This window comes from Phyllobates terribilis, unplaced genomic scaffold (assembly GCF_046119375.1).
Source record: "Phyllobates terribilis strain yellow unplaced genomic scaffold, ASM4611937v1 Scaffold_10__3_contigs__length_209671492, whole genome shotgun sequence".
In the NCBI taxonomy this organism is placed as follows: domain Eukaryota; kingdom Metazoa; phylum Chordata; class Amphibia; order Anura; family Dendrobatidae; genus Phyllobates; species Phyllobates terribilis.
In genome coordinates this window covers 194,434,032-194,457,828 of record NW_027362770.1, presented here as the reverse complement: position 1 = coordinate 194,457,828, position 23,797 = coordinate 194,434,032, and the positions used below count along the sequence as shown (strand labels likewise).

Here is a 23,797-nt window from a genome sequence, read left to right as displayed (position 1 = left end):
CTCCTGTCCTGTATATATACACTGCACAGTACCACTCCTCCTGTCCTGTATATATACACTGCACAGCACCACTCCTCCTGTCCTGTATATATACACTGCACAGCACCACTCCTCCTGTCCTGTATATATACACTGCACAGCACCACTCCTCCTGTCCTGTATATATACACTGCACAGTACCACTCCTCCTGTCCTGTATATATACACTGCACAGTACCACTCCTCCTGTCCTGTATATATACACTGCACAGTACCACTCCTCCTGTCCTGTATATATACACTGCACGGTACCACTCCTCCTGTCCTGTATATATACACTGCACGGTACCCCTCCTCCTGTCCTGTATATATACACTGCACGGTACCGCTCCTCCTGTCCTGTATACGTACGCTGCACAGTACCACTCCTCCTGTCCTGTATATATACACTGCACGGTACCCCTCCTCCTGTATATATACACTGCACAGTACCACTCCTCCTGTCCTGTATATATACACTGCACAGTACCACTCCTCCTGTCCTGTATATATACACTGCACAGTACCACTCCTCCTGTCCTGTATATATACACTGCACAGTACCACTCCTCCTGTCCTGTATATATACACTGCACAGTACCACTCCTCCTGTCCTGTATATATACACTGCACAGTACCACTCCTCCTGTCCTGTATATATACACTGCACAGTACCACTCCTCCTGTCCTGTATATATACACTGCACAGTACCACTCCTCCTGTCCTGTATATATACACTGCACAGTACCACTCCTCCTGTCCTGTATATACACGCTGCACGGTACCACTCCTCCTGTCCTGTATATATACACTGCACAGTGCCACTCCTCCTGTCCTGTATATATACACTGCACAGTGCCACTCCTCCTGTCCTGTATATATACACTGCACAGTACCACTCCTCCTGTCCTGTATATATACACTGCACAGTACCACTCCTCCTGTCCTGTATATATACACTGCACAGTACCACTCCTCCCGTCCTGTATATATACACTGCACAGTACCACTCCTCCCGTCCTGTATATATACGCTGCACGGTACCGTTCCTCCCGTCCTGTATATATACACTGCACGGTACCACTCCTCCTGTCCTGTATATATACACTGCACAGTACCACTCCTCCCGTCCTGTATATATACGCTGCACGGTACCGTTCCTCCTGTCCTGTATATATACACTGCACGGTACCACTCCTCCTGTCCTGTATATATACACTGCACAGTACCACTCCTCCTGTATATATACACTGCACAGTACCACTCCTCCTGTCCTGTATATATACACTGCACAGTACCACTCCTCCTGTCCTGTATATATACACTGCACAGTACCACTCCTCCTGTATATATATACACTGCACAGTATCACTCCTCCTGTATATATACACTGCACAGTACCACTCCTCCTGTATATATACACTGCACAGTACCACTCCTCCTGTCCTGTATATATACGCTGCACAGTACCACTCCTCCTGTATATACGCTGCACGGTACCACTTCTCCTGTCCTGTATATATACGCTGCACGGTACCGTTCCTCCTGTCCTGTATATATACACTGCACGGTACCCCTCCTCCTGTATATATACACTGCACAGTACCACTCCTCCTGTCCTGTATATATACACTGCACGGTACCACTCCTCCTGTCCTGTATATATACACTGCACGGTACCCCTCCTCCTGTATATATACACTGCACAGTACCACTCCTCCTGTCCTGTATATATACACTGCACAGTACCACTCCTCCTGTCCTGTATATATACACTGCACAGTACCACTCCTCCTGTCCTGTATATACACACTGCACAGTACCACTCCTCCTGTCCTGTATATACACGCTGCACGGTACCACTCCTCCTGTCCTGTATATATACACTGCACAGTGCCACTCCTCCTGTCCCGTATATATACACTGCACAGTACCACTCCTCCTGTCCCGTATATATACACTGCACAGTACCACTCCTCCTGTCCTGTATATATACACTGCACAGTACCACTCCTCCTGTCCTGTATATATACACTGCACAGTACCACTCCTCCTGTCCTGTATATATACACTGCACAGTACCACTCCTCCTGTCCTGTATATATACACTGCACAGTACCACTCCTCCTGTCCTGTATATATACACTGCACAGTACCACTCCTTCTGTCCTGTATATATACACTGCACAGTACCACTCCTCCTGTCCTGTATATACACACTGCACAGTACCACTCCCCCTGTCCTGTATATACACGCTGCACAGTACCACTCCTCCTGTCCTGTATATATACACTGCACAGTACCACTCCTCCTGTCCTGTATATATACACTGCACAGTACCACTCCTCCTGTCCTGTATATATGCGCTGCACAGTACCACTCCTCCTGTCCTGTATATATACACTGCACAGTACCACTCCTCCTGTATATATACACTGCACAGTACCACTCCTCCTGTATATATACACTGCACAGTACCTATCCTCCTGTATATATACACTGCACAGTACCACTCCTCCTGTCCTGTATATATACACTGCACAGTACCACTCCTCCTGTCCTGTATATATACACTGCACAGTACCACTCCTCCTGTATATATACACTGCACAGTTCCACTCCTCCTGTATATGTACACTGCACAGTACCACTCCTCCTGTATATATACACTGCACAGTACCACTCCTCCTGTCCTGTATATATACACTGCACAGTACCACTCCTCCTGTCCTGTATATATACACTGCACAGTACCACTCCTCCTGTCCTGTATATATACACTGCACAGTACCACTCCTCCTGTCCTGTATATATACACTGCACAGTACCACTCCTCCTGTATATATACACTGCACAGTACCACTCCTCCTGTCCTGTATATATACACTGCACGGTACCACTCCTCCTGTCCTGTATATATACACTGCACAGTACCACTCCTCCTGTATATATACACTGCACAGTACCACTCCTCCTGTATATGTACACTGCACAGTACCACTCCTCCTGTATATATACACTGCACAGTACCACTCCTCCTGTCCTGTATATATACACTGCACAGTACCACTCCTCCTGTCCTGTATATATACACTGCACAGTACCACTCCTCCTGTCCTGTATATATACACTGCACGGTACCCCTCCTCCTGTCCTGTATATATACACTGCACAGTACCACTCCTCCTGTATATATACACTGCACAGTACCACTCCTCCTGTCCTGTATATATACACTGCACAGTACCACTCCTCCTGTCCTGTATATATACACTGCACAGTACCACTCCTCCTGTCCTGTATATATACACTGCACAGTACCACTCCTCCTGTCCTGTATATATACACTGCACAGTACCACTCCTCCTGTCCTGTATATATACACTGCACAGTACCACTCCTCCTGTCCTGTATATATACACTGCACAGTACCACTCCTCCTGTCCTGTATATATACACTGCACAGTACCACTCCTCCTGTCCTGTATATACACTGCACAGTACCACTCCTCCTGTCCTGTATATATACACTGCACAGTACCACTCCTCCTGTCCTGTATATATACACTGCACAGTACCACTCCTCCTGTCCTGTATATATACACTGCACAGTACCACTCCTCCTGTCCTGTATATATACACTGCACAGTACCACTCCTCCTGTCCTGTATATATACACTGCACAGTACCACTCCTCCTGTCCTGTATATATACACTGCACAGTACCACTCCTCCTGTCCTGTATATATACACTGCACAGTACCACTCCTCCTGTCCTGTATATATACACTGCACAGTACCACTCCTCCTGTCCTGTATATATACACTGCACGGTACCCCTCCTCCTGTATATATACACTGCACAGTACCACTCCTCCTGTCCTGTATATATACACTGCACAGTACCACTCCTCCTGTCCTCTATATATACGCTGCACGGTACCACTCCTCCTGTCCTGTATATACACGCTGCACGGTACCACTCCTCCTGTCCTGTATATATACGCTGCACAGTACCACTCCTCCTGTCCTGTATATATACACTGCACAGTACCACTCCTCCTGTCCTGTATATATACGCTGCACGGTACCACTCCTCCTGTCCTGTATATATACACTGCACGGTACCCCTCCTCCTGTATATATACACTGCACAGTACCACTCCTCCTGTCCTGTATATATACACTGCACGGTACCGTTCCTCCTGTCCTGTATATATACACTGCACGGTACCCCTCCTCCTGTATATATACACTGCACAGTACCACTCCTCCTGTCCTGTATATATACACTGCACAGTACCACTCCTCCTGTCCTGTATATATACGCTGCACGGTACCGTTCCTCCTGTCCTGTATATATACACTGCACGGTACCCCTCCTCCTGTATATATACACTGCACAGTACCACTCCTCCTGTCCTGTATATATACACTGCACAGTACCACTCCTCCTGTCCTGTATATATACACTGCACAGTACCACTCCTCCTGTCCTGTATATACACGCTGCACGGTACCACTCCTCCTGTCCTGTATATATACACTGCACAGTACCACTCCTCCTGTATATATACACTGCACAGTACCACTCCTCCTGTCCTGTATATATACACTGCACAGTACCACTCCTCCTGTCCTGTATATATACACTGCACAGTACCACTCCTCCTGTCCTGTATATATACACTGCACAGTACCACTCCTCCTGTCCTGTATATATACACTGCACAGTACCACTCCTCCTGTCCTGTATATATACACTGCACAGTACCACTCCTCCTGTCCTGTATATACACACTGCACGGTACCACTCCTCCTGTCCTGTATATATACACTGCACAGCACCACTCCTCCTGTCCTGTATATATACACTGCACGGTACCCCTCCTCCTGTATATATACACTGCACAGTACCACTCCTCCTGTCCTGTATATATACACTGCACAGTACCACTCCTCCTGTCCTGTATATATACACTGCACAGTACCACTCCTCCTGTATATATACACTGCACAGTACCACTCCTCCTGTATATATACACTGCACAGTACCACTCCTCCTGTCCTGTATATACACACTGCACAGTACCACTCCTCCTGTCCTGTATATATACACTGCACGGTACCACTCCTCCTGTCCTGTATATATACACTGCACGGTACCACTCCTCCTGTCCTGTATATATACACTGCACGGTACCGTTCCTCCTGTCCTGTATATATACACTGCACGGTATCCCTCCTCCTGTATATATACACTGCACAGTACCACTCCTCCTGTCCTGTATATATACACTGCACAGTACCACTCCTCCAGTCCTGTATATATACACTGCACAGTACCACTCCTCCTGTCCTGTATATACACACTGCACAATACCACTCCTCCTGTCCTGTATATACACACTGCACGGTACCACTCCTCCTGTCCTGTATATATACGCTGCACGGTACCACTCCTCCTGTCCTGTATATATACACTGCACAGTACCACTCCTCCTGTCCTGTATATACACACTGCACGGTACCACTCCTCCTGTCCTGTATATACACACTGCACGGTACCACTCCTCCTGTCCTGTATATATACGCTGCACGGTACCGCTCCTCCTGTCCTGTATATATACACTGCACAGTACCACTCCTCCTGTCCTGTATATATACACTGCACAGTACCACTCCTCCTGTCCTGTATATATACACTGCACAGTACCACTCCTCCTGTCCTGTATCTATACACTGCACAGTACCACTCCTCCTGTCCTGTATATATACACTGCACAGTACCACTCCTCCTGTCCTGTATATACACACTGCACGGTACCACTCCTCCTGTCCTGTATATATACACTGCACAGTACCACTCCTCCTGTCCTGTATATATACACTGCACAGTACCACTCCTCCTGTCCTGTATATACACACTGCACGGTACCACTCCTCCTGTCCTGTATATATACACTGCACAGTACCACTCCTCCTGTCCTGTATATATACGCTGCACGGTACCACTCCTCCTCTCCTGTATATATACACTGCACAGTACCACTCCTCCTGTATATATACACTGCACAGTACCACTCCTCCTGTCCTGTATATATACACTGCACGGTACCCCTCCTCCTGTATATATACACTGCACAGTACCACTCCTCCTGTCCTGTATATATACACTGCACGGTACCACTCCTCCTGTCCTGTATATATACACTGCACAGTACCACTCCTCCTGTATATATACACTGCACAGTACCACTCCTCCTGTATATATACACTGCACAGTACCACTCCTCCTGTATATATACACTGCACAGTACCACTCCTCCTGTCCTGTATATATACACTGCACAGTACCACTCCTCCTGTCCTGTATATATACACTGCACGGTACCACTCCTCCTGTCCTGTATATATACACTGCACGGTACCCCTCCTCCTGTATATATACACTGCACAGTACCACTCCTCCTGTCCTGTATATATACACTGCACAGTACCACTCCTCCTGTCCTGTATATATACACTGCACAGTACCACTCCTCCTGTCCTGTATATATACACTGCACGGTACCACTCCTCCTGTATATATACACTGCACAGTACCACTCCTCCTGTCCTGTATATATACGCTGCACGGTACCACTTCTCCTGTCCTGTATATATACGCTGCACGGTACCCCTCCTCCTGTATATATACACTGCACAGTACCACTCCTCCTGTCCTGTATATATACACTGCACAGTACCACTCCTCCTGTCCTGTATATATACACTGCACAGTACCACTCCTCCTGTCCTGTATATATACACTGCACAGTACCACTCCTCCTGTATATATACACTGCACAGTACCACTCCTCCTGTCCTGTATATATACACTGCACAGTACCACTCCTCCTGTCCTGTATATATACACTGCACAGTACCACTCCTCCTGTCCTGTATATATACACTGCACAGTACCACTCCTCCTGTCCTGTATATATACACTGCACAGTACCACTCCTCCTGTCCTGTATATATACACTGCACAGTACCACTTCTCCTGTCCTGTATATATACGCTGCACGGTACCCCTCCTCCTGTATATATACACTGCACAGTACCACTCCTCCTGTCCTGTATATATACACTGCACAGTACCACTCCTCCTGTCCTGTATATATACACTGCACAGTACCACTCCTCCTGTATATATACACTGCACAGTACCACTCCTCCTGTCCTGTATATATACACTGCACGGTACCACTCCTCCTGTCCTGTATATATACACTGCACGGTACCACTCCTCCTGTATATATACACTGCACAGTACCACTCCTCCTGTATATATACACTGCACAGTACCACTCCTCCTGTCCTGTATATATACACTGCACAGTACCACTCCTCCTGTATATATACACTGCACAGTACCACTCCTCCTGTCCTGTATATATACACTGCACAGTACCACTCCTCCTGTCCTGTATATATACACTGCACAGTACCACTCCTCCTGTATATATACACTGCACAGTACCACTCCTCCTGTATATATACACTGCACAGTACCACTCCTCCTGTCCTGTATATATACACTGCACAGTACCACTCCTCCGGTCCTGTATATATACACTGCACAGTACCACTCCTCCTGTCCTGTATATATACACTGCACAGTACCACTCCTCCTGTCCTGTATATATACACTGCACAGTACCACTCCTCCTGTCCTGTATATATACACTGCACAGTACCACTCCTCCTGTATATATACACTGCACAGTACCACTCCTCCTGTCCTGTATATATACACTGCACGGTACCACTCCTCCTGTCCTGTATATATACACTGCACAGTACCACTCCTCCTGTATATATACGCTGCACAGTACCGCTCCTCCTGTCCTGTATATATACGCTGCACAGTACCGCTCCTCCTGTCCTGTATATATACGCTGCACAGTACCGCTCCTCCTGTCCTGTATATATACGCTGCACAGTACCGCTCCTCCTGTCCTGTATATATACGCTGCACAGTACCGCTCCTCCTGTCCTGTATACGTACGCTGCACAGTACCGCTCCTCCTGTCCTGTATACGTACGCTGCACAGTACCGCTCCTCCTGTCCTGTATACGTACACTGCACAGTACCACTCCTCCTGTCCTGTATACGTACACTGCACAGTACCACTCCTCCTGTCCTGTATACGTACACTGCACAGTACCACTCCTCCTGTCCTGTATATATACACTGCACAGTACCACTCCTCCTGTCCTGTATATATACACTGCACAGTACCACTCCTCCTGTCCTGTATATATACACTGCACAGTACCACTCCTCCTGTCCTGTATATATACACTGCACAGTACCACTCCTCCTGTCCTGTATATATACACTGCACAGTACCACTCCTCCTGTCCTGTATCTATACACTGCACAGTACCACTCCTCCTGTCCTGTATATATACACTGCACAGTACCACTCCTCCTGTCCTGTATATATACACTGCACAGTACCACTCCTCCTGTCCTGTATATATACACTGCACAGTACCACTCTCCTGTATAGACAAAGCACAGTACCACTCTCCTGTATAGACAAAGCACAGTACCACTCTCCTGTATAGACAAAGCACAGTACCACTCTCCTGTATAGACAAAGCACAGTACCACTCCTCCTGTATATAAAGGGGATGCGAAAGTATTCATCCCCTTGGCTATTTTGTTACATTACAACCTGTGTAAATTCTTCTGTAATACATCAACACTAAATAGGTGAAGTGAATTGAGAAAAATATAGGCATAAATGTATGGGATAAAATAACTGTCATGTGCATATGTATTCACCCCTTCTGCTATGAAGCCACTAAAAATTTCTGTTGCAAGCAATTATCTCCATAAGTCCCATGCATTGTACACCGGTGGACGTCCTGTCACTATCTAATGTCACATGTCTGTACATATATACACTTTACCTTTTCTGAAAGGCCACAGAGGCGGCAACACCATTAACAAGAGACACCACTAACCAAACACCACCATGAAGACCAAGGAGATCTCCAAACAGCACCATGAAGACAGAGGAGATCTCCAAACAGCACCATGAAGACAGAGGAGATCTCCAAACACCACCATGAAGACCGAGGAGATCTCCAAACACCACCATGAAGACAGAGGAGAGCTCCAAACACCACCATGAAGACCGAGGAGAGCCCCAAACACCACCATGAAGACCGGAGGAGAGCTCCAAACACCACCATGAAGACTGAGGCGAGCTCCAAACACCACCATGAAGACCGAGGAGAGCTCCAAACACCACCATGAAGACCGAGGAGAGCTCCAAACACCACCATGAAGACTGAGGCGAGCTCCAAACACCACCATGAAGACAGGAGGAGAGCTCCAAACACCACCATGAAGACCGAGGAGAGCTCCAAACACCACCATGAAGACCGGAGGAGAGCTCCAAACACCACCATGAAGACCGGAGGAGAGCTCCAAACACCACCATGAAGACCGGAGGAGAGCTCCAAACACCACCATGAAGACCGGAGGAGAGCTCCAAACACCACCATGAAGACCGGAGGAGAGCTCCAAACACCACCATGAAGACCGGAGGAGAGCTCCAAACACCACCATGAAGACTGAGGCGAGCTCCAAACAGCACCATGAAGACCGAGGAGATCTCCAAACACCAGCATGAAGACCGAGGAGAGCTCCAAACACCACCATGAAGACCGAGGCGAGCTCCAAACACCACCATGAAGACTGAGGCGAGCTCCAAACACCACCATGAAGACAGGAGGAGAGCTCCAAACACCACCATGAAGACCGAGGAGAGCTCCAAACACCACCATGAAGACCGGAGGAGAGCTCCAAACACCACCATGAAGACCGGAGGAGAGCTCCAAACACCACCATGAAGACCGGAGGAGAGCTCCAAACACCACCATGAAGACCGGAGGAGAGCTCCAAACACCACCATGAAGACCGGAGGAGAGCTCCAAACACCACCATGAAGACTGAGGCGAGCTCCAAACACCACCATGAAGACAGGAGGAGAGCTCCAAACACCACAATGAAGACAGGAGGAGAGCTCCAAACACCACCATGAAGACAGGAGGAGAGCTCCAAACACCACCATGAAGACCGGAGGAGAGCTCCAAACACCACCATGAAGACCGGAGGAGAGCTCCAAACACCACCATGAAGACCGAGGAGAGCTCCAAACACCACCATGAAGACCGAGGAGAGCTCCAAACACCACCATGAAGACTGAGGCGAGCTCCAAACACCACCATGAAGACTGAGGCGAGCTCCAAACACCACCATGAAGACTGAGGCGAGCTCCAAACACCACCATGAAGACAGGAGGAGAGCTCCAAACACCACCATGAAGACCGGAGGAGAGCTCCAAACACCACCATGAAGACCGGAGGAGAGCTCCAAACACCACCATGAAGACCGGAGGAGAGCTCCAAACACCACCATGAAGACCGAGGAGAGCTCCAAACACCACCATGAAGACAGAGGAGAGCTCCAAACACCACCATGAAGACAGAGGAGAGCTCCAAACAACACCATGAAGACCGAGGAGAGCTCCAAACAACACCATGAAGACTGAGGCGAGCTCCAAACACCACCATGAAGACCAAGGAGATCTCCTTGGTCTTCTTGATGTTATTATTATAGCGCTTTACATGTGATAGGGGTATACATAGCACTAGCAATTACAATCATTTTGAACAATACAAGTCAGCGACTGGTCCAGGAGGAGCGAGGACCCTGCCTGCGAGGGCTCACAGTCTACAGGGGATGGGTGAGGATACAGGAGGTGAGGGTAAAGCTGGTCGTGCAGTGCTATGGTGGAGCGAGGACCCTGCCCGCGAGGGCTCACAGTGTACAGGGGATGGGTGAGGATACAGTAAGTGAGGGTAGAGCTGGTCGTGCAGCAGTATGGTGGAGCAATGGTTACTGCAGGTTGTAGGCTTGTCGGAAGAGGTGGGTCTTCAGGTTCCTTTTGAAGGTTTCCACGGTAGGCGAGAGTCTGATACGTTGGGGTAGAGAGTTCCAGAGTAGGGCGGAAGCACGGGAGAAATCTTGTATGCGATTGTGGGAGGAGGAGATAAGAGGGGAGTAGAGAAGGAGATCTTGTGAGGATCGGAGGTTGCGTGCGGGTCTGTAACGGGAGACTAGGTCAGAGATATATGGAGGAGACAGGTTGTGAATGGCTTTGTATGCCATGGTTAGGGTTTTGAACTGGAGTCTCTGGGTAATGGAGAGCCAGTGAAGAGATTGACAGAGAGGAGAGGCCGGGGAATAGCGGGGGGACAGGTGGATTAGTCGGGCAGCAGAGTTTAGGATAGATCGCAGGGGTGCGAGAGTGTTAGAGGGGAGGCCACAGAGCAGGAGGTTGCAGTAGTCGAGGCGGGAGATGATGAGGGCGTGCACTAGTGTTTTTGCAGATTCGTGGTTGAGGAATGTGCGGATCCGGGAGATATTTTTGAGTTGGAGTCGGCAGGAAGTGGAAAGGGCTTGGATATGTGGTGTGAAGGAGAGATCAGAGTCCAGGGTTACTCCAAGGCAGCGAGCTTCAGGGACTGGGGAGAGTGGACAGCCATTGACGTTGATGGATAGGTCAGTTGGGAGGGTTGAATGAGATGGCGGAAAGATGATGAATTTGATTTCATCCATGTTTAGTTTTAGAAATCTAGCAGAGAAGAAGGATGAGATGGCGGACCGACATTGTGGGATTTTGGTTAGTAGGGAGGAGATATCAGGTCCAGAGAGGTAGATAGATCTGTGTGTCATCAGCATAGAGGTGATACTGAAAGCCATGAGACTCTATGAGCTGTCCCAGGCCTAAGGTGTAGATGGAGAAGAGCAGGGGTCCTAGAACTGAACCTTGCGGGACACCGACAGATAGGGGGTGAGATGAGGTGGTGTGTGAGTGGGAGACACTGAATGTCCGGTCTGTTAGGTATGAGGAGATCCAGGATAGGACCAAGTCTGTGATGCCGAGAGATGAGAGAGTCTGTAGTAAGAGCGAATGGTCCACTGTGTCAAAGGCCGATGACAGGTCCAGGAGGAGGACAGTAGTGTCACTTGGATTTGGCGGTTAGTAGGTCGTTGGTGACTTTAGTCAGTGCAGTTTCAGTGGAGTGATGCAGAGAGGTGGGAGGACAGTTCAAGGTGGACGTGTTGTTCCAATAGTTTTGAGGCATGGGGAGGAGTGATATGGGGTGATAACTAGACAGAGAGGATGGGTCGAGGGAGGGCTTTTTGAGGATGGGTGTGATCGGGGCATGTTTGAAGCATGAGGGGGAAGACACCAGTTATTAGTGACAGGTTGAAATGTTGGGTAAGGGTTGGGATGAAGATAGTGGTAAGGTTAGGGATGAGGTGGGACAGGATTGGGTCAAGTTCACAGGTGGTGAGATGTGATTTGGAGAGTAAAGAGGAAACTTGATCTTCCGTAATGGTGGAGAAGCTGGTTTGGATGTTGATGTTGTTTGGAGATCTCCTCGGTCTTCTTGGTGTTGTTTGGAGACCTCCTAACGACACCAAGAAGACCGAGGAGATCTCAAAACAAGTCAGGGACAAAAGTTATTGAGAAGTAGAATTCAGGGTTGGGTTATAAAAAAAAAATAAATAAATAATAATAATCTTCCAAACTCTGATGATCCCCGAAGCACCATCAAATCAAACACAGCTCATCACCCCAAGAACACCATCCCCACAGTGAAACATGGTGGTGGCAGCATCATGCTGTGAGGATGTTTTTTTGGCAGCTGGGACAGGGAAAATGGTCCGATTCGAGGGGAAGATGGATGGTGCAAAATACAGGGATATTCATGAGCAAAACCTGTTACAGACTGCCAGTGATTTGAGACTGGACGGAGGTTCAACTTCCAACTGCTAAAGCAACACTCGAGTGGTGTAAGGGGGAACATGTAAATGTTCTGAAGTGGCCAAGTCACAGCCCAGGCCTTATTCCAATGGAGAATCTGTGGTCAGACGTGAAAATTGCTGTTCACTAGAAAAAACCATCTAATCTGAAGGAGCTGGAGCAGTTTTGCCTTGAGGAATGGGCAAAAATCCCAGTGGCAAAATGTGGAAAGCTCATAGAGACTCATCCAAAGCGACTGCAGCTGGAATTGCCGCAAAAGGAGGCTCCACAAAGTACTGACTTTAGGAGAGTGAATAGTTATGTACATTGAAGTTTTCAGTTATTTTGTCCTATTTGTTGTTTGCTTCACAATAAAAAGAAAACTAAATGTTCACAGTTGTCGGCACGTTCCTTACAGGAACTGATGAAAACCCTCCAAAAAACTGAAATTTCAGGTTGTAAGGTAGCAAAACACGAAAAATGCCAAGGGGTGGGGGATACTTTCAAAAGCCACTATATATACACTGCACAGTTCCACTTCTACTGTCCTGTATACAGTGGCACGTAAAAGTTTGGGCGCCCCTGGTCAGAATTCCTGATATTGTGAACAGTTCAGCAAGTTGAAGATGAAATGATCTAAAAGGCCTAAAGTTACAGATGACACATCTCCTTTGCATTTTAGACAAAAAATAAATTTATAGTCATTTTTTACATTTTAAAAATTACAAAAAGGAAAATGGGCCGATGCAATAGTTTTGGCAACCTTGAAATTGAAACAAATCCTTGATGCAAACATAACACCATCTGTAAAAAAAAAAAAAAAGCTGAAGGTGAAAAGAGGATAATTCTACAAATGGATAATGATCCTAAACACACGTCACAATCCACAATAGACGACCTCAGAAGGCGCAAGCTGAAGGTTTTACAGTGGCCCTCACAGTCCCCTGATCTGAACATCATTGACAATCTGTGGCCAGACCTCAAAATAGCAGAGGAGGCAAGACGCCCCAGGAATCTCACACAACGGGAGGAATTCTCCAAGGAAGAACGGAGGAAAATCCCTCAAATAAGAAGTGAAAGACTCTTGTCTGACAACAAAAAGAGTTTACAAGCGGAGATACCTAGTAGTGCCCTCTTTTGAAAGTATTAACCAAGACGGGTGCCCAAACTTATCCATCGGCCTATTTTCTTTTTAGCCATTTTTAAAATTAAAAAGATGACAATATATATATTTTTTTGCCTAAAATACAAAGGAGATGTGTCATCTGTAACTTTAGACCTTTTAGATCATTTCATCTTCAACTTGCTGAACTGTTCACAATAACAGGAATTTGATGGGCGGCTGGGAGCAGTAGTAGGTGCAGCAGTGAGGGTCGGCTGGGAGCAGTAGTAGGTGCAGCAGTGAGGGTCGGCTGGGAGCAGTAGTAGGTGCAGCAGTGAGGGTCGGCTGGGAGCAGTAGTAGGTGCAGCAGTGAGGGTCGGCTGGGAGCAGTAGTAGGTGCAGCAGTGAGGGTCGGCTGGGAGCAGCAGTAGGTGCAGCAGTGAGGGTCGGCTGGGAGCAGCAGTAGGTGCAGCAGTGAGGGTCGGCTGGGAGCAGTAGTAGGTGCAGCAGTGAGGGTCGGCTGGGAGCAGCAGTAGGTGCAGCAGTGAGGGTCGGCTGGGAGCAGCAGTAGGTGCAGCAGTGAGGGTCGGCTGGGAGCAGCAGTAGGTGCAGCAGTGAGGGTCGGCTGGGAGCAGTAGTAGGTGCAGCAGTGAGGGTCGGCTGGGAGCAGTAGTAGGTGCAGCAGTGAGGGTCGGCTGGGAGCAGTAGTAGGTGCAGCAGTGAGGGTCGGCTGGGAGCAGTAGTAGGTGCAGCAGTGAGGGTCGGCTGGGAGCAGTAGTAGGTGCAGCAGTGAGGGTCGGCTGGGAGCAGTAGTAGGTGCAGCAGTGAGGGTCGGCTGGGAGCAGTAGTAGGTGCAGCAGTGAGGGTCGGCTGGGAGCAGTAGTAGGTGCAGCAGTGAGGGTCGGCTGGGAGCAGCAGTAGGTGCAGCAGTGAGGGTCGGCTGGGAGCAGCAGTAGGTGCAGCAGTGAGGGTCGGCTGGGAGCAGCAGTAGGTGCAGCAGTGAGGGTCGGCTGGGAGCAGCAGTAGGTGCAGCAGTGAGGGTCGGCTGGGAGCAGCAGTAGGTGCAGCAGTGAGGGTCGGCTGGGAGCAGCAGTAGGTGCAGCAGTGAGGGTCGGCTGGGAGCAGCAGTAGGTGCAGCAGTGAGGGTCGGCTGGGAGCAGCAGTAGGTGCAGCAGTGAGGGTCGGCTGGGAGCAGTAGTAGGTGCAGCAGTGAGGGTCGGCTGGGAGCAGTAGTAGGTGCAGCAGTGAGGGTCGGCTGGGAGCAGTAGTAGGTGCAGCAGTGAGGGTCGGCTGGGAGCAGCAGTAGGTGCAGCAGTGAGGGTCGGCTGGGAGCAGCAGTAGGTGCAGCAGTGAGGGTCGGCTGGGAGCAGCAGTAGGTGCAGCAGTGAGGGTCGGCTGGGAGCAGTAGTAGGTGCAGCAGTGAGGGTCGGCTGGGAGCAGTAGTAGGTGCAGCAGTGAGGGTCGGCTGGGAGCAGTAGTAGGTGCAGCAGTGAGGGTCGGCTGGGAGCAGCAGTAGGTGCAGCAGTGAGGGTCGGCTGGGAGCAGTAGTAGGTGCAGCAGTGAGGGTCGGCTGGGAGCAGTAGTAGGTGCAGCAGTGAGGGTCGGCTGGGAGCAGTAGTAGGTGCAGCAGTGAGGGTCGGCTGGGAGCAGCAGTAGGTGCAGCAGTGAGGGTCGGCTGGGAGCAGCAGTAGGTGCAGCAGTGAGGGTCGGCTGGGAGCAGTAGTAGGTGCAGCAGTGAGGGTCGGCTGGGAGCAGTAGTAGGTGCAGCAGTGAGGGTCGGCTGGGAGCAGTAGTAGGTGCAGCAGTGAGGGTCGGCTGGGAGCAGTAGTAGGTGCAGCAGTGAGGGTCGGCTGGGAGCAGTAGTAGGTGCAGCAGTGAGGGTCGGCTGGGAGTAGTAGTAGTTGCGGCTCACCTTCTGCTTGGCGGAGTGTTGGATGAGCTCGATGATCTGCACCTTGTCCTGCTGCAGCCGCCTCTTCATCAGTTTGGAGCAGTTGATGTTGATGGCCTCCAGGATGTGGGACGTGTTATAATCCACGAAGGGACGGCTGTCGATCAGGAGAACCTTCTCCGCGCCGCTCTCCATCCACGTCACCAGCTTGTCAACACTCAACAATTGGCAGCGCAGGCCCATGGCGGCCATGGCCCACCGCCTGCCAGTCACACACAGGGAGGTCAGTAGGCAGCGGTCATCAGGGCCGCCAGGACCCCATCCTCCTCCATCACCAAATGGAAAAGCATTGCAGAAAGGGCGGGATCTGCTGCCGGAGCAATCACCGATGTGCAGTTATGGCATCATCACCTCCTGCTGCAGACGACACAAGAAGCGAGGGATCCTGGAAAGGAAGCACAGCAAGGGTTAACAACGAGCGGAGGGTATGGGACATCACTAGCAGACCCCGCATCCTTAGACAAGCCCCCCAAACAGTCATCTACGACCACAACCAGCGCAGGAGACACAGTCACAATCACCCATCTGACTGCCTGCAGGGCGACCGCTCACCCTCTCGCCCCATCACCCTCTCGCCCCATCACCGCTCCACAAGTTTCCAGCAGATGACAGATCCTGTTTAACATTAACCGGGAAACATCAGCGAGCGGAGAGACGTCTCTCAGATCCTCGCTCTCATGTGACCGTCAGAGCCGAAGCCACAGAGCGTAATCCCCAGGGAAACATCACGTTGTGTGCTCCAGTCACATCCAAAGCTGCATTCACACTCCCCAGAGGGTAGGTAGGCGGCATGCTCAGTGATGTCACCGCTGATCTCTGGTGATGGATAGGCGGCATTCTCAGTGATGTCACCGCTGATCTCTAGTGATGGATAGGCGGCATTCTCAGTGATGTCACCGCTGATCTCTAGTGATGGATAGGAGACATTCTCAGTGATGTCACTGCTGATCTCTGGTGATGGATAGGTGGCATTCTCAGTGATGTCACTGCTGATCTCTAGTGATGGATAGGCGGCATTCTCAGTGATGTCACCGCTGATCTCTAGTGATGGATAGGTGGCATTCTCAGTGATGTCACCGCTGATCTCTAGTGATGGATAGGAGGCATTCTCAGTGATGTCACCGCTGATCTCTGGTGATGGATAGGCGGCATTCTCAGTGATGTCACCGCTGATCTCTGGTGATGGATAGGCGGCATTCTCAGTGATGTCACCGCTGATCTCTAGTGATGGATAGGAGGCATTCTCAGTGATGTCACCGCTGATCTCTGGTGATGGATAGGAGGCATTCTCAGTGATGTCACCGCTGATCTCTGGTGATGGATAGGAGGCATTCTCAGTGATGTCACCGCTGATCTCTAGTGATGGATAGGCGGCATTCTCAGTGATGTCACCTCTGATCTCTGGTGATGGATAGGAGGCATTCTCAGTGATGTCACCGCTGATCTCTAGTGATGGATAGGAGGCATTCTCAGTGATGTCACCGCTGATCTCTGGTGATGGATAGGAGGCATTCTCAGTGATGTCACCGCTGATCTCTGGTGATGGATAGGAGGCATTCTCAGTGATGTCACCGCTGATCTCTGGTGATGGATAGGCGGCATTCTCAGTGATGTCACTGCTGATCTCTGGTGATGGATAGGTGGCATTCTCAGTGATGTCACCGCTGATCTCTGGTGATGGATAGGCGGCATTCTCAGTGATGTCACCGCTGATCTCTGGTGATGGATAGGCGGCATTCTCAGTGATGTCACCGCTGATCTCTGGTGATGGATAGGCGGCATTCTCAGTGATGTCACCGCTGATCTCTAGTGATGGATAGGCGGCATTCTCAGTGATGTCACCGCTGATCTCTGGTGATGGATAGACGGCATTCTCAGTGATGTCACCGCTGATCTCCGGTGACGCTGTGCCTTCCCCGCCCCCGTACTTGTCCGCTGGTGACCTGTGCTGTATCTTGTGTAACGTCTGCTCCCGTCAGCCTCGACTGTAGGGATAAAGTCCGGAGCTGTAATCAGCGGCCGCCTGGATGAAGTCATGTGATCTTTGGCCTTGTAACAAAATAACCTCATGCACAGATAGGGGGAGCGGTGATCTCACGCGGGGCGGTCACCTCTGTACACATCACTCCCTGAGAGCCGTTGCGGGAGGCGCAATGGCGGCCATATTGCTGTCACCCAACTTTCCCACAGTCGGAGCTGATGAAGTAACTGGTGGGAAACGCAGAAAACAAGAAACACCTTAGGATTTTCACATGAATCATGAACACGCCCTTGAAGAAAAGTAATTACACCCCTGGCACAACGCCCGTGATCCGGCATATCCAGGTGCAAACTGTTGTTCTCCACTCACCTCCAGAGCTGCGGCCACTTGCCATACACCCCGACTTGTGAAAGCACAAAATTTCCTACAATGCACTGCAACAAAGCAAGCTCAGCAAGCAGCTCTGGATGTGACTGGAGTACTCCCCCCATCTTTGTTCACTACATTCAAAAGAGCTGGCCCTTTAAACAGACCAGCGCTCCCCCGTCGCCTGAACGGCAGTGCCCGACCACGGCAACCCGACCATGACAACGTGTCCCCCCAGGCGGCGCCCGACCGCGACAACGTGTCCCCCCCCAGGCGGCGCCCGACCGCGACAACGTGTCCCCCCCAGGCGGCGCCGACCGCAACGTGTCCCCCGCCAGGCGGCGCCCGACCGCAACAACGTGTCCCCCCCCAGGCGGCGCCCGACCGCAACGTGTCCCCCCCCAGGCGGCGCCCGACCGCGACAGCGTGTCCCCCCCCAGGCGGCGCCCGACCGCGACAGCGTGTCCCCCCCCAGGCGGCGATGACCGCAACAACGTGTCCCCCCCCCAGGCGGCGATGACCGCAACAACGTGTCCCCCCCCAGGCGACGCCCGACCGCGACAACGTGTCCCCCCCCAGGCGGCGATGACCGCAACAACGTGTCCCCCCCCCAGGCGGCGCCCGACCGCAACAACGTGTCCCCCCCCAGGCGACGCCCGACCGCAACAACGTGTCCCCCCCCCAGGCGGCGCCGACCGCAACAACGTGTCCCCCCCAGGCGACGCCCGACCGCAACAACGTGTCCCCCCCCAGGCGGTGCCCGACCGCAACAACGTGCCCCCCCCCCCCCAGGCGGCGCCCGACCGCGACAACGTGTCCCCCCCCAGGCGGCGCCCGACCGCGACAGCTTGTCCCCCCCCCAGGCGGCGCCCGACCGCGACAGCGTGTCCCCCCCCCCCCAGGCGGCGCCCGACCGCGACAACGTGTCCCCCCAGGCGGCGCCCGACCGCGACAACGTGTCCCCCCAGGCGGCGCCCGACCGCGACATCGTGTCCCCCCAGGCGGCTCCTACACTATTATCACATCTACTGATAAGCGGCACCCATGCATATCCCAAAAAGAGCTGCATGTGCGCCCCCTACTGAGCAGATACGTGGCAGCACCGCACGCCATAGAGACTTCCATAAACCACTAAACCATCACAGCGCCAACCACCAATATGTAGCGACTCTGCTTAAAGGGCCAGTGTCCTGCAATAGGAAAAGCTCAGCAACTTTGTTTTTCTTCAGCAAGAAGAGATCTTCAGATTCATCAAGCAGCCTAAAACCCATCCGGGCCTCGTCCTGCTACGGAGCTGAGGGTTTGTTACAATGGGATCTAGTGAATCTTCTGTAGCAGAAATCTGCTGTTGATCCTTGTGATCGGTGGGGATCGGAGCGGTCCATGTGCGAGGTTCAGCGTGGGGGGGATCGGAGCGGTCCATGTGCGAGGTTCAGCGTGGGGGGGGATCGGAGCGGTCCATGTGCGAGGTTCAGCGTGGGGGGGATCGGAGCGGTCCATGTGCGAGGTTCAGCGTGGGGGGGGATCGGAGCGGTCCATGTGCGAGGTTCAGCGTGGGGGGGGATCGGAGCGGTCCATGTGCGAGGTTCAGCGTGGGGGGGGATCGGAGCGGTCCATGTGCGAGGTTCAGCGTGGGGGGGGATCGGAGCGGTCCATGTGCGAGGTTCAGCGTGGGGGGGGATCGGAGCGGTCCATGTGCGAGGTTCAGCGTGGGGGGGGATCGGAGCGGTCCATGTGCGAGGTTCAGCGTGGGGGGGGATCGGAGCGGTCCATGTGCGAGGTTCAGCGGGGGGGGATCGGAGCGGTCCATGTACGAGGTTCAGCGGGGGGAATCGGAGCGGTCCATGTAAGAGATTCAGCAGGGGGGGATCGGAGCGGTCCATGTACGACGTTCAGTGGGGGGGGGATCGGAGTGGTCCATGTACGAGGTTCAGCGGGGGTGGGGGAATCGGAGTGGTCCATGTACGTGGTTCAGTGGGGGAGATAGGAGCGGTCCATGTTCGAGGTTCAGAGCGATCCATGTACGAGGTGCAGGGGGGGGGATTGTTGTCCGCTCTCCCACTTTCCCTCCATTTCATGTAGCATAGCTCCATCATGACATCAGCCGCTGTGGGATGCGAGCCCCCTCCCTCCTCTGCAGCTGTGATCACAATGCAGCATGATGTCACCGGGGCCCCGGGCCTTAACCCTTCACCCTCTGCCTAGAACAAGAATCCTGACATTTCCCAGGGTTTTTACTACTTCTTATTAATGGGAACTAATTATGAGAAAAAAAATTTCGGAGGAGGGGATTGTATCCGGGCAGTGACACAGGAAAATCCCTTTAAATGTTCTGGATGACTGGATGCAGGACTTTATACAGAATGGACCTTTGGTAATAACTGGATACCACTGTGTCCTTTCCTGTCCTGATATTAACAGCTGATGTTCAGAGTCTTAAAGGGACAGTGTATAAACCCTGAGCAGCTCGATGCAAGTCTATAGGTCATGATGTGACTATAAACCTTCAGACGCAGCTCAGCCTTAAAGGGCCGGTGTCCAGTCTGGTAAATAACCAACATGTAATAAAAAGTTCTGCAGCTTATTCTAAGGATATTTCAATTCTCTTCCATCTCTGCTTAGAAAAATAAACACATTCTTTTTATTTACATAGGGTAAACTACAGGCCCAGTGCTTCTCACAGCTGAGGAGTTCCGTCTAAGGAGGGTACAACTGTAACAAACCCTCAGCGTTAAGAAGTATCAGGTGAGGGGGGTTCAGCTGCAAAAGGATCCTGTCACCAGCAGATAACCACATAAAGCTCAGTCTTCACTTCATGGTAGAGCGCCCCCTGGCTGCCATCCCGTACAGGCCGTCCCCTTGCTGGTCAATCACTGGAACAGGGGGCGCAGGTAAGTGACTATTAAACTCCGCAGCTCAAATTTTTTGACAGGTTCCCTTTAAGAATCATTGGGGAATAAATGGTTTCTATTCACTGACAGCAACGAAGATCCGAAACCCGAGAACAGAAAACCGCAGAACATTCCGACAAGGCAATGAATCAGCGCAGACGACGCAGAGCGCGAGAGACGGACGCAGGAGGGGGACGGGAGCGAGGGTGGTGGAGGGGGGACGGGAGCGAGGGTGGTGGAGGGGGGACGGGAGCGAGGGTGGTGGAGGGGGGACGGGAGCGAGGGTGGTGGAGGGGGGACGGAGCGGAGCGAGCGAGGGGGGACGGAGCGGAGCGAGCGAGGGGGGACGGAGCGGAGCGAGCGGAGGGGGAACGGAGTGGAGCGGAGCGAGCGAGGGGAGGAGGGGCGGAGCGGAGCGAGCGAGGGGAGGAGGGGCGGAGCGGAGCGAGCGAGGGGAGGAGGGGCGGAGCGGAGCGAGCGAGGGGAGGAGGGGCGGAGCGGAGCGAGCGAGGGGAGGAGGGGCGGAGCAAGCGGAGGGGGCCGGACGAGCGGACCGGGGCCACGGCGGGAAGGCCGAGCGGACCGGGGCCACGGCGGGACGGACGAGCGGACCGGGGCCACGGCGGGACGGACGAGCGGACCGGGGCCACGGCGGGAAGGCCGAGCGGACCGGGGCCACGGCGGGAAGGCCGAGCGGACCGGGGCCACGGCGGGAAGGCCGAGCGGACAGGGGCCACGGCGGGAAGGCCGAGCGGACAGGGGCCACGGCGGGAAGGCCGAGCGGACAGGGGCCACGGCGGGACGGACGAGCGGACAGGGGCCACGGCGGGACGGACGAGCGGACAGGGGCCACGGCGGGACGGACGAGCGGACAGGGGCCACGGCGGGACGGACGAGCGGACAGGGGCCACGGCGGGAAGGACGAGCGGACAGGGGCCACGGCGGGAAGGACGAGCGGACAGGGGCCACGGCGGGAAGGACGAGCGGACAGGGGCCACGGCGGGAAGGACGAGCGGACCGGGGCCACGGCGGGACGGACGAGCGGACCGGGGCCACGGCGGGAAGGACGAGCGGACCGGGGCCACGGCGGGAAGGACGAGCGGACCGGGGCCACGGCGGGACGCACGAGCGGACCGGGGCCACGGCGGGACGGAGCCGCTTACATATAGCACAGCAGCTTTGAGGAGAGATACGTGGAAGCCATTGGTCAGCGCTGTCAGGTGTCCCCTGTTGCTTCCTGTACAATGTGCTGCCCCCATGACCCCGTCTTACAGTCACTGTCTGATAACAGAGAGCAGAATCTCGCACGCATCAAATGGAGAAGTAGTGACCTTGAGAGGAGCCACTGCTCTCTGTTATCAGCCACATCCTCACACAGTGACGGCTCCTCTCCGGCGGCCCCTCACTCTCTGAGCGCCGGCACTGGGGCCATACACGGGCTCGGTCACTGTGGCCCCGGGGAGTACACGCAGGGTCTCCGCGGTGACAGGATGAGGTGATGTCACCGGTGTCAGTGACGCGGCCTGATGACGTCACTGACCTCCAGCCGTACTCACCGCTGCTCCGGGCCTGCTGTCCGGGCCTCGCCGTAGGGTCAGTGTCCGGGCTCCGGGCGGAGCGGGTGAGAGCGGCTGCGATGAGGTCACCGGGAAGAGGAGCCGCATGACGTCAGCGCCAGCCAATCAGAACCGGGGGCGGAGACAGCGGCGTGGCCTCCATGTGCGTCATCGTTAGGGGCGGGGACATGACGTCATACTGGGGAGTCCCAGCAGCTGCAGGCGATCAGTAATATCATCTGTAACAGAATGATAATGTGATATAATAACCACTGCACTGTAATAACAGGGTAATAATGTGATATAATAACCACCGCACTGTAATAACAGGGTGATAATGTGATATAATAACCACCGCACTGTAATAACAGGGTAATAATGTGATATAATAACCACTGCACTGTAATAACAGGGTAATAATGTGATATAATAACCACCGCACTGTAATAACAGGGTAATAATGTGATATAATAACCACTGCACTGTAATAACGGGGTAATAATGTGATATAATAACCACTGCACTGTAATAACAGGGTAATAATGTGATATAATAACCACTGCACTGTAATAACAGGGTAATAATGTGATATAATAACCACTGCACTGTAATAACGGGGTAATAATGTGATATAATAACCACTGCACTGTAATAACAGGGTGATAATGTGATATAATAACCACTGCACTGTAATAACAGGGTAATAATGTGATATAATAACCACCGCACTGTAATAACAGGGTAATAATGTGATATAATAACCACCGCACTGTAATAACAGGGTAATAATGTGATATAATAACCACCGCACTGTAATAACAGGGTGATAATGTGATATAATAACCACCGCACTGTAATAACAGGGTAATAATGTGATATAATAACCACCGCACTGTAATAACAGGGTGATAATGTGATATAATAACCACCGCACTGTAATAACAGGGTAATAATGTGATATAATAACCACTGCACTGTAATAACGGGGTAATAATGTGATATAATAACCACTGCACTGTAATAACAGGGTAATAATGTGATATAAT

General features: G+C 52.1%; 1 protein-coding gene across 4 annotated transcripts in view; it reads right to left on the bottom strand.

Moving 5' to 3' along the window:
• Window positions 1-22,908, bottom strand: part of DUSP16 (dual specificity phosphatase 16) — a 28,493-nt gene extending 5,585 nt beyond the window's left edge. The window contains exons 1-2 of one of the 4 annotated variants that reach the window (XM_073650453.1): window positions 22,736-22,908; window positions 15,919-16,342 (exon numbers count right to left, since the gene is read on the bottom strand). In XM_073650453.1, the coding sequence (XP_073506554.1) occupies window positions 15,919-16,149 (231 nt within the window). In that variant the 5' untranslated portion in view covers window positions 16,150-16,342; window positions 22,736-22,908. Of the gene's footprint in view, window positions 1-15,918; window positions 16,343-16,509; window positions 16,830-22,735 lie in introns of those variants that run through there. The other 3 variants (XM_073650450.1, XM_073650451.1, XM_073650452.1) reach the window with 3 other exon arrangements.
• Between the last annotated feature and the right edge of the window lie 889 nt (window positions 22,909-23,797).